Below are 12,125 nucleotides of genomic sequence, written 5' to 3' on the forward strand. Positions count from 1 at the left end.
CACTCACACACACACACATACACACACACATACACACACACACACACACAGATATGCATGTGCACCCATGCATGCATGCATAGGAACGCATGCACACACACATTAATGCAGACACGGACACACACAAACATAGGCATGCATGCATAGGCATGAGCGCATGTAAGCAAGCGCACGCACACACACACACACACACACACACACACACACGCACACACACACACTTACTGTCCATCATGTCCTATGAGCAGGGTAAAGACAGAGCCAGCAAAAACAGCAGCTGACAGACCGTAATAGAGCCTGGCTGTCAATGTGTTGTCAGGAGTCATATGAAAAGTACTTGGATTAAAATGATGATGTAATCTTTTATTTCACGGACATGTTGGAGGTGTGTTTGAGCGTCCAGTGAACCTCATCAATGTTACAGTCTCTAGAGCAGAGAAATGGCTTCTCTCAATGTCCTTGTAACTAGATCACTGTGATGCCCTGACCACTTCATGTGGACAGAGGAGTGGGTGTGTGCGTGTGTGTTTTTGTGTGTGTAGGTGTGTGTCCGTGCATGTCTGTATGTACATGCATGTCTGTTTGTTTGTACAGGGGTGAACCTTTGATCCTCTTATTGGGGAGTTGAATATTTGAATTCATAAATGGACACATGTTTCGGCCGAGGCTGCCTCTCTCCCTTGCTCGGGCAGGCTTCGGCGTTCGTCGTCTCCAGAATACTAGCTGCCACCGTTGTATGTTTCTATGTTTGTTTGCTTTTGTCTGATTGTTGTACACCTGTTATCGTTTAGTGTAATTAGTGTCCTATAAGTTCTCGTTGTGTTTTGTCTAGGGTTGTGTGTGATTGTTTTACTGTCGTGCCTGTAGGCTGGATATTTACTGTTTGCTCGGTTGAGCTACTTTGCTCCTTAGTATTTTTGGAGTATTTTGTCGCACCTGTTTGTGCGCTTGTGTTTTCGCCTACGTGCGGAGCTTTTGCCTAAGGGCATTTATTTTGTGTTTGTTTTTGCTGTGCTTCACTAAAGTCTGTTGGACTAACGTACTGCGTCCTGCGTCTGATTCCACCCACACCCACCTACATCTACCTTGACAACACATCTCACCATCCCTTGTACTGTCTCTCCTCTTTATCCACCCATTCATCCCCCTCTCTCTTCTCTCTCTCCCCTTTCAGAGTTAATATGTTCTGCGTCTTTTCTAGATTAACAATCATCAAAAATACATGTACAGTGTCTATGTTATGTTGATTTAATTCAATGTCTACTTTATCAACAGTATGTTGATGTCAGGCTGGTCTTTGTTGTGGAGAGTGCACTCATGTAGGACTAAGATGTTTCTCAGGTTAAAGATAGAGCTTGGCTGTAGCCTAAAACGATGTGCTGCAACTACTTCTCTCAGCTCATTATCCATGCATGTAGGCCACTGGAATATGCAGCTCTGGGGAGGCTGTACATCTGGTGACCGCAGGCATGACAGAGACAGAAAAGTGCAGTTTGACAGAAATCGTACCTGTGAGAATTCATAAAATACCTACATTCTCAAAGTCATGGATAAAGCTCACTATTCTGTCACCCTTCAAGGTGATAAAACGACAAGATCACGCTCCAGAGTTATCTTACAAGGACTACATCATGATGTGTGAAAACATGAGGTACATACAGTATGTGTGGTAATCAATTACTCTGATGACAGCAATATATCCTCCCTGCTGTAATATAGGCAAAGAGAATGAGGCTGTAGTATGATAATGTTCCTATCGTCCCTATTTAGGTTGACTTATTTCACCAATCTCCCTGTAATCTGTTGGAAACCCACCAGTAACACAGCACCTTCGGGCCGCTCAGATATGTGGTGATATGTGAGCTCTATTTTAAGCATGTGAATCAAAAATAATTAGGCCCTGAGATTACGAGGCGTTATTAAAAGGCTAAACAGTTGAATGGGTGGATAACAAGACAATCTAAACCTCATCAGGACATGGGAGGGAAGGACGGAGGGAGAAAATAGAACATGTCTGCTTTGTATTCACTGTGGGTGATTGTATTTCATATATTACAGAATGTAATATGCCCATAGATCATTATTGACCAAATGAACTCAATGCTGATGTATTCACTCTCCCCTACCTGTAGTGGTTTGATATATTTTTGGTTTATTCATTATTTTTGGTGAATTCAAACACATATGCCTAACCTAAGCATGCTGCTTCACATATCAACAGTAGTGAACATTTGCTGCAGAAATATTAACTGTTTTTATTCATTGATCATAGTATAGCTTTTGCTATATTGAAATGTTCATTAGGCCTACTGGACGGATTTCCCCATAGAGGTGTCTGTTAGGGTGGAGATCAAATCTTCAGCAGAGTCATCCTTCACATCCTCATCAGTAGCGATCATGTCCTTAGTGCTCTCAGGGGTCAGTGCCATGTCAGGAGTGGAGTTCTGGGTGCTTGAGTCAGAAGTGTGAACCTCTGTCATGGTCTCTGATGACTGGGTGGTCACCATGGAGATCTGTATCTGAGAGGTGGCAGTGGTCTGTGTGTCTGTGTTCATATCTGTTGTCTGTGTTTCTGTCTGCGCCTGTGTCGAAGTGTTGGTAGTGGATGGCTTTCTCTCTGTCCTAGTTGCCATAGACGAGGTGGTCAGAGGGACTCCAGGTAGCTGCCACTCCAGCGGGAGGATGGCCAGGTTCCTAGCCAGGGAGAACTGGTAGAGGGAGCTCTACCCGGAGGAAGAGGGGGGTTAGGTTGAGGTCAGAGGGGAAACTCTGTCCGTATAGTAAGTCAGGTTTCAGTAACTTACGTGGGCACGTGGTAGAGTCGGAGAGTCAGGTCTTATGTATATTTCCTCCACATGGGTCATCACTTGCCGGGGTGTCCTTTGATTTGCCTGCATAAGACAATTGCAATACCCAATGATAAAACATTATGGGAAAGATCTTTTGCTCACGATAAAATGTGATACAGCATGTTTGCTTGTCTCACAGAGTTCGGTCTTTGTCCCAAATGAGTTCCCTTGTCTGTTTATGGTGTTGTACTTCTGTGTTCGTGGTCTTGAGATGATTTCAATAGCTGGACATCAGTCCAGTCTTTCTCCCTCCCTACCTTTCCATTACTCTTGTCCTTGACCTTTTTGGTTGTAACATCTCCTCCAGACCAGTCTGAGCCTGTTTAGACATTTTGATTTTGAAGACACATCTTTCTAAGTGGAGCAATATCATTCTATATCTAATCAACAGACAACCCATAATAATCACCAGTATCAGATGCAGTATCTTCGTCCTGGTCCTTTTTACTCTGTCTGTACTGAGAGGCACAAGTTTTCTTCAGCTTGACTTTCCCTCCACAGCAGAAGAGAGTGAACAGCTGCAGGGTGCTCTGCTTCTTCTCTTTCTGCTTGGTCTCCTTTGCTTTCTCCACAGGGGAGACCTCAGGGTCACAATCAGTACATCAGTTAGAAATCTACTGATATTTCAAACTACAATATCAATAGCCAATGAGCTCTAGTGTGTTTCCATAGCAAAATGTTACCCAATAATAACTAGGGTTAGTGCTATCCGAGATCCTTGAGACATCCCTACCCTAAACCCTAACCTTACCATTTCAATTTCAATGGGGGTAAGGTCAGAGTTGGGACGTTCCATGTATTCCGTTAAGACTTTTTAACTAGTAGGGTCTACCCCATCCGAAGGGGCATTGTGACATTATCACATTTGTCAAGCAGTATCAAATTCAACACAATATACTGTGTTTTCCTTATTGTGGTCATTATCAATTATCAAATGCATTGGCAAATCCTCATTGATAAGCAGGTTTGGATGTCTTACCGAGTTAGATCTTTGTTTATTGTCTTTTTCTGTTTCCAGTGTCGTTCTGCGTTTGTGGTCCTGAGATTTACATTTTAGTCATTTAGCAGACGCTCTTATCCAGAGCGACTTACAGTTAGTGAATACATATATATATATTTTTTTTTATATTGGCCCCCCGTGGGAATCGAACCCACAACCCTGGCGTTGCAAACACCATGCTCTATCAACTGAGCTACATCCCTGCAGGCCATTCCCTCCCCTACCCTGGACGACGCTGGGCCAATTATGCGCCGCCCATGAGTCTCCCGGTCGCGGCCGGCTGCGACAGAGCCTGGATTCGAACCAGGATCTCTAGTGGCACAGTTAGCACTGCGATGCAGTGCCTTAGACCACTGCGCCACTCAGGAGATTTCTGAACTTCAATCCAAACTTTCTCTCTCCGAACCTTTCCTTTAGTCTTGTTCTTGATCCTTTTCACATCACCTGGAGAATAGTCAGAGCCTGTAAGTGAAACATTTCCAAGACACATTATGGTTTTTTTCCAAGTGAAGCCTAAATAATTGTACTATGTAGCAGCACGAGAATAGACACCTCCTCACACTCACCAGTATCAGAGTCATTATTGTTGTTCGTTTCGTGTATCGTTGTTGCCTTTCTCCCCTCACCACTCTGGGAGGGATCAAATGGTGTCTTCTTCATCCTGACGCAGCTCAGCAGTGTACACAGCTGAAGAAAGGTCAGGGCTGGAGGGATGCTCTTCTCCTTGGGTTTCTTTTTATGTTTATGGGTCTCCTTTTGTTGCTCCCAAGGAGAGACCAGAGTGACAGGGTCACTAAGTGTCTGACCCATAACACGCTAGGGTAGTGTACTGTTGTAATCAATCAAATCAGTTATAGGTTGAGAGATGTAGCTAACACGCTCTACCTGAGCTTGTCTAACAATTTTAATGTGGTCTGGGATTATGTTAGAAGTGTGTTTCCGTGGCAACATGTTACCTCATAATGTTCCCTAGTGCTCCATCCCTGGTAAAGTGGCATTGTGACATCATCAAGTTATTTACTCATCCACATATCCACCCAGAACACTGGAGCAGCCTATTACTATAGACCTAGTCTGCCTATATGTCTGTATGTCTGTCTGTCTGTACAGATGTAGGATCTTCATTTGATCACTCTTTTGTTGCTGAGATTTGTACTGCAGAGCAAGAAATGCAAACTTGTATTGTATTACAAAAGGCTTCTAAAGTTTGTAATTTCCATTTTAAAATGTCTGACTTGATTTGCCCAAACATAAAATGTATCAACCCCTACAAAAAATTTCCATTCATTATAATCCACATCATAATTCACATTTCCTGTTGCTGCAGAATTATTTTCCTGCTGTAGCAAACTGGCTCAAATTAAGATCCTACATCTGTATGTCTGTCTCTCTCTCTTTCATTCTCTCTCCATCTCTCTCTCTGCCTGTACTCATATTCAACTGCAGAGCAAGAAATGCAAACTTGTATTGTATTACAAAAGGCTTCTAAAGTTTGTAATTTCCATTTTAAAATGTCTGACTTGATTTGCCCAAACATAAAATGTATCAACCCCTACAAAAAATTTCCATTCATTATAATCCACATCATAATTCACATTTCCTGTTGCTGCAGAATTATTTTCCTGCTGTAGCAAACTGGCTCAAATTAAGATCCTACATCTGTATGTCTGTCTCTCTCTCTTTCCTTCTCTCTCCATCTCTCTCTCTGCCTGTACTCATATTCAACGATACAGAAAAAAACATGGAAGAAAATTACATTTACATTGGCCTCCCTAGCTGGGATGAGATAACAAAGATATCATCACTGTGTGGCTGGTACTCTAATTTATTGATGTTGTGTGAGGAAGAAAGTGGTGCTCTCTCCATATGACATATAGCACACACACACACACACACACACACACACACACACACACACACACACACACATACACACACACACACACAAACACAGAAAGAGAGTTTATCTGTCCATGTCGTCTGGTGGTCGACTCCATAGAGATCCTATTAAATTACAAAAGGGTCTATGTCATAATCCCTCACAGTTATAGAAGGGGGTGATAAAGGCAGCTATTTTCGTCAGGAGAAATCCAAACCAGTCTAATTGGAATGAATGGCATTAGAGGCATCGGTGATGCATTTCCTGTTTTTACTTCTGCAAGAAAATAAAAGAAAGGTATGATAAATATCAGAAGTTGTGTAATATAAATATTGTAACCCCAAAATATTGACGTATAATTATAAATACAGTTTATACAGGTTTATACACATTTTCGGTCTAAATAGCCTCTAAAATATATGTAAACAGACCGTAAATGTCAACATTTGTATTTTCTTAGAAAGCTGTGAGTGTTATTATATTATACAATATCAGTACTTGTTGCATTTAAAACGTGTCTAAATCCTATCATCAACTGATTTCAGCAAGTGTATGCTGAGGATTGACTGCATTGTTTAAATGGAATATTGGCATATTGGCACAATTTGAAAAATGTATGGAATCATGCCTCTAAAACTGGCTGGCTATAGCTAGCAAACAAACAATGCAGATAATCTCCAAATTCATTGTTTTACACAATATCTTATCACAGCACTGCAAACCATGTTTGACCAAGTCCCTGACCAAAATGGCTGATGCTTTAGACCATCATAAGAAGGTTCATATCCATTCTAGTATTCTAATTCCTAATTCTATTTCCAAAGCATCCTGTAGGCTTCATAGAAATGGGAAATTGCCCTGCTTATAGTGAACGTTGCATCATCACCATCATCTAAATGGTGTCACGCCTCATCTTCTAAAGTGTCCCATATGTAGGGAGAGAATGTATAGGCTGATGACCAGTGGTGAAAGAAGTACCCCGTTGTCATACTTGAGAAAAAGTAAAGATACCTTAATGGAAAATGACTCAAGTAAAAGTGAAAGTTACACAGTAAAATACTACTTGAGTAAAATTCTAAAAGTATTTGGTTTAAATATACTTAAGTACCAAAAGTAAATGTAATTGCTAAAATATACTTAAGTATTAAAAGTAAAAGTATAAATCATTTAAGCAAACCAGACCATTTTCTAGTTTTGTATTTTATTTACGGATAGCCAGGTGCACACTCCAACACATATATAATTTACAAACAAAGCATGTATGTTTAGTGAGTCTGCCAGATCAGAGGCTGTAGGAATGACTAAGGATGTTCTCTAGATACTGTAAGTGAGTGAATTGGACCGTTTTCCTGTCCTGCTAAGCACTCAAAATGTAATGAGTTGTCACGCCCTGGCTCTGGGGACTCTTAAATGTTGAGCCAGGGTGTGGACTTGTTATGTTTAGTTTTCTATGGGTTTTTTTCTAGATCGTTTATTTCTATGTTGGCCAGGGTGGTTCCCAATCAGAGACAGCTGTAGCTCGTTGTCTCTGATTGGGGACCATACTTAGGCAGCCTGTGTACACTAGTTCATTGTGGGATCTTGTTCCGTATGGTTTGTTGTATTACCTAGGACTTCACGTATCGTTTTGTTGTTTTTGTTCTTGTTGTGTACACTTAATAAAGTATGTACGCCTATCACGCTGCGCCTTGGTCCGCTTCTCATAACGATCGTGACAGAAGATCCCACCAAGAGAGGACCAAGCAGCGTGCCAAACAGGAGAAGTTGGCGATGTCCCAGGTGGGCGAATGGTGGTCTTGGGAGGACATATTCGCGGGCAGAGGTCCACGGGCAAAAATAAATGCCCAGGCAGGAGAGGAGAAACGGCGCCAACCGTGCCGACGACGGACACGCGAGAGGCAACTCCAAGTAATTTTTTTTGGGGGGCACACGGCGTGGATGACGGGGCTGCTGGAGGCAGCTAGAGGGCGCATCGGCGATCTAGGAAAGGAGGCCACCAGGTTTGGGGGGCTGGAAGGATGGTTGGCGGAGCCTAGAGGTAGAGCAGAGCCAACTCCCCGTACTCAGGCTAGGCAGCGTGAGACTGAGCAGGCTCCGGGTTATGCGGAGCCACGTACTGTGCCGCGAGTGTTCCCGGCACAGTCCTGTACGTCCTGTGCGAGCACCACGCACGTGTCGTGCTAAGGTGGGCATGTAGCCAGGACGGAGTGTGCCGGCTCAACGCTCGTGGCCTCCAGTACCCCTCCTCGGTCCCGGATATCCTGCGCCAGTGCCACGTGCTGTAGCGCCAGTACGAGTGCACAGCCCTGTACGTCCTGTGCTGATGCCTCACACACAGGGTGTGGAGATAGGCATTCAGCCAGGACGGGTTGTGTCAGCTCTCCGCTCCAGACCTCTAGTCCGTCTCCACAGTCCAGCCCGGCCTGTTCCTGTCCCTCACACCAAGCCTGTGGTGCGCGTCGCCAGCCCGGTCCGGCCCATTCCTGCTCCCCGTACCAAGCCTGTGGTGCGCGTCGCCAGCACGGTCCGGCCTGTTCCTGTCCCTCGCACCAAGCCTGTGGTGCGCGTCGCCAGCCCGGTCCGGCCTGTTCCTGTCCCTCGCACCAAGCCTGTGGTGCGCATCGCCAGCCCGCTCCGTTCCTGCTCCCCGTACCAAGCCTGTGGTGCGCGTCGCCAGCCCGATCCGGCCCGTTCCTGCTCCCCGCACCAAGCCAGTGGTGCGCGTCGCCAGCCCGGTCCAGCCCGTTCCTGCTCCCCTTCACACATTCTTCATTAAAATTCAGTACAAGTTCCTCAACAGATGGATTGACAGATTAGCCATATTGCTAATTGAACTATACGTAAATCAAGTTTTCCTGTTATCGTGCCATGTATGAAGGCTATGTAGAAGCTCATCCAATCACAATCGCCTGCAGAGTTTCGGGTATAAGTATTATTCCTGCACAGTAAAGAAACGCAGGGAGAGTTGGGTCCTGTGTGGCTCAGGTGGTAGATGCCAGGGTTGGATTCCCATGGGGGACCAGTACAAACAAGAAAATAAAAAAGGTATGGAAATGTATGCTCTGGATAAGAACTTCTGTTAATTGACTAAAATGTAAATGTAATATGAGAGTTCAAAGTGTTTTCCAGAAAGGTGGTTACCATGTTTTATTGAATGCTACCTGTTGCTCTTCAACAATTGCCAAGCTTTTCCCATACCAACTCTTAATTGAAGGGCCTTGTTCTGTGAAGGTGCAGAAATGACAGACAATAGAACAGGTGACTACTATGACACAGAACCTTCCAGTTTACGGTCAAAACAGAAGAGTCTGTACTATCAATCAACTGTGTTACAATGAACAACTCCACAACACAAGTCTTTCTCCATGTGCATCTCCAGTATGCAAGGGATTTCCCTGTCTGTGTACAATAACAATAACCATATTCCTCTATACAGATGCAGTACAGATATATAAGCAGGGAAAAGCATGAAAGTGAAACCTCAAAAAGTCTCTAACCTTTTTCAGCCAGGCAACATGCTTCTAGAAATCTATGTTATACTCCATTCTGTTGGCCCATTGTAGCTTTGACTATTTTCTTCCTCAAACTCTACACTGTAACTTATCCTGGCGAGAGAGAGAGAGAGAGAGAGAGAGAGAAGAGCTCAGAAACTTAACAGAGCTTCTGAAAGAAAGATACTTTATCACTGTTAATCCCCTTGAATCCTTCTATCTGCTTCTTCCTCCTCTTCCCCTCCTACTCTCTCTCTTGCTGCAGAGAGACTGTAGTGGGGACCCTATGGTGTGCTGTGTCTAGGTCAGACCCTGGCTGTGTGGTTTGGAGCCCAGACAGAGGCAGGCTGAGAAGTGGCTAGTCTCTAATATCAGACTGCAGCACTACGACTCAGACCATGCCAGCTGGCTCCTCTCCCTCCCTTTCCTCTCTCTCTCTCTCTCTCTCTCTCTCTCTCTCTCTCTCTCTCTCTCTCTCTCTCTCTCTCTCTTTATCCCTCTCCGTCTCCTACACAAACACTATCACTTTGTTATTTTTGTCTCTATTCCCCCCCATAATCCCCCCCTTCTGAAAGATGGTTCATGTGCTCAATATAACCCAGTAACAAGGTTTCCTGAATAAATACACCACACTAGCCAGTTTAGTGTGTGAAGTGAGTTTAGGCTGTGTTGAAGCTACTCACCCCTCCCTTCTCCAGCCAATCTAACAGGGTGTGTGCTGTGTCCATGGGGACCTGTCTGCTCATGGACTCATGCTCCTCCTGGTCCACCTGGCCCTCCAGGGCTACCCTGAGATCCTCTACCAGCTGCAGCACCCTGATGTTGGGGTTAATGGCTGAGGTGAGGGCAAAGGTGGGGGCAGAGTTCGAACCCTGGGAGTGGTAACCCTGGGCCCCAAACTTCAAGAAGGCCTCGCAGAACCCTCCTGCCAATAAAATGAAATAATTTAGATTCAAGTTATGGTTAGGACAAAGATCATAGGGGTGATACAGCCATCAGAGCCTTAAAACTAGCTATCCCAGAGTCTAGCAATCCATTTTGACTTGTTTTGATTTTCTGAAATCAGATTACTATAAACTGTTTGCTGTCGACTATATTGTATGTGACTGCTCCACAAACAGGCTGTTAGGATTGCTGAGTGAAAGTATTATGTGCTGAAGAATATATCATGCCAGTTTGAATTTCCAATGCGAGTCACTGAATACATCAACATAATGTGTGAAATAATTGAAAACATCCAACTGCTACCTAGCATAACCACTGGAGGGCACCCTCCCACTACAACGCTAGCTTCAACAGTGCCTGAACGCTGTCAGCTTTGAAAACTCAAGTGTTCCCTATAGGGATATTGTAGGGACATTGCATGGTGTATTGACTGCTTCTCTGAGTAAAGGCAGTGTGTCAAAGTGCTGTGCTCTGATGGTCTTTTAAATATTGCACTAGTCTGCACAGATATATATTCATGATCTCATGTCACCTTAGCTGTAGGCCTATTACAGGAATTGTTAGCATTATTAGCAATATGTTAGCCTGTATGACCATCTCTATGGGTGATGTCACGGTTTTCTCTGTCTTGCAGTGTACTGGGGGTCATTAGCACTATGCTATCTCTATTATTAGAGCCTTTTGTCTTGTGCCCCTTACAGGAACCCCAACAGAGTCATCTGATGTCCTGCTATGGTTATGACAAACAGTGGTGACTGAAATGTATCACCCCTGTAAGAAAACATGGAGAGCTGAACAATATGGAAAGAGAGCTAGTTATAGAGTGTGGTGGACAACTACAGACAAGGATGTTGTATTTGTCTTTCTTGCTAGCACTGATTTAGCTGATAGCTGCTTTATTGAGGAACGTTTTTTTCATTCTATGACATTGATATTTGGCTGTTTTATCGACCTTAGTTGAGTCTCCTGAGTGGCGCAGTGGTCTAAGGCGCTGCATCGCAGTGCTAACTGTGCCACTAGAGATCCTGGTTCGAATCCAGGCTCTGTCGCAGCCGGCCGCGACCGGGAGACTCATGGGCGGCGCACAATTGGCCCAGCGTCGTCCAGGGTAGGGGAGGGAATGGCCGGCAGGGATGTAGCTCAGTTGATAGAGCATGGCGTTTGCAACGCCAGGGTTGTGGGTTCGATTCCCACGGGGGGCCAGTATAAAAAAAATATATATATATATATGTATTCACAAACTGTAAGTCGCTCTGGATAAGAGCGTCTGCTAAATGACTAAAATGTAAATGTAAAATGTAATGCACTGACTGTAAATTGCTCTGGATAAGAGTGTCTGCTAAATGACCAAAATGGAAATGTAATATAAATGATAGAGTATACATGGAATAGATCAGGTGGGGGAAGAAGTCTTTGAGGAGGTCTTAATAAAATAGAAGCTTACCAGCGATAATGTCATCCATTTGCTCCAAGGCTGCCTCCAGCATGTGGCTGGCATCTGACGCCATGGCAACGGGCTACTTCATACACTGTTACTCACCGGATCACCATGCACCGATAGGAGAAATTGAAATAGAGAAAGCGAGAGAGAGGGAGAGGGATGGAGGGAGTGATAGTAGAGCCGGAGAGAGAGACAGAGAGGAGCAGAAGGGAGGGGAGTAAGAGATGGGGACAGTTTTCAATCATGTCAGACAGATTATAATCAGCATTCAGTTGACTGGAGCTTTAGGGAGTTCTCTTTGCCTCTTAGATCTATTTACAGCAAAACAACAACAGCTGCCCCAGCCCTTTTTCCCATATACATATCCTCCTTTTGGCTTTAAATGTTCCTGTCATTTTGCGGGCGGAGTTCTTGCCATTGTCAGCAGTCCTATCCACTTGGGATGGGAGCGCAACCTTGGCATTGTTTGTGTTTGTGTTTTTCTTCAAGTACTCCATTTGTCTTCCCTTTATTTCTTTAA

The 12,125-nt window shown here is 44.2% G+C and overlaps 1 protein-coding gene across 2 annotated transcripts; it reads right to left on the reverse strand.

Moving 5' to 3' along the window:
- Window positions 1-2,226: 2,226 nt before the first annotated feature.
- Window positions 2,227-11,920, reverse strand: LOC121565116. Of its 2 annotated transcripts, XM_045217862.1 has the most exons (7): window positions 4,416-4,959; window positions 4,256-4,311; window positions 3,829-3,888; window positions 3,259-3,430; window positions 3,107-3,168; window positions 2,805-2,891; window positions 2,227-2,723 (listed from the first exon to the last, which is right to left on the reverse strand). In XM_045217862.1, the coding sequence occupies exons 1-7, from the start codon at window positions 4,657-4,659 to the stop codon at window positions 2,307-2,309; spliced, it is 1,098 nt and encodes a 365-aa protein (XP_045073797.1). In that variant the 5' UTR covers window positions 4,660-4,959; the 3' UTR covers window positions 2,227-2,306. The 2 variants fall into 2 exon arrangements, with proteins under 2 accessions (XP_045073797.1, XP_045073802.1); XM_045217867.1 differs by lacking the exons at window positions 3,829-3,888; window positions 4,256-4,311; window positions 4,416-4,959 and adding exons at window positions 9,903-10,144; window positions 11,609-11,920.
- Window positions 11,921-12,125: the final 205 nt, after the last annotated feature.

This window comes from Coregonus clupeaformis, chromosome 6 (assembly GCF_020615455.1).
Source record: "Coregonus clupeaformis isolate EN_2021a chromosome 6, ASM2061545v1, whole genome shotgun sequence".
Taxonomy (NCBI): Eukaryota; Metazoa; Chordata; class Actinopteri; order Salmoniformes; family Salmonidae; genus Coregonus; species Coregonus clupeaformis.

Excerpts from the sequence above, each read along its gene's own strand:
- LOC121565116 (XM_045217862.1), bottom strand. The coding sequence starts at position 4,659 with ATGGGTCAGACACTTAGTGACCCTGTCACTCTGGTCTCTCCTTGGGAG. Across the intron at positions 3,431-3,828 it reads ATAAACAAAGATCTAACTCG|GTCTCCCCTGTGGAGAAAGC; the intron begins GTAAGACATCCA and ends TGTGACCCTGAG. Across the intron at positions 3,169-3,258 it reads AGATACTGCATCTGATACTG|GCTCAGACTGGTCTGGAGGA; the intron begins GTGATTATTATG and ends ATGTCTAAACAG.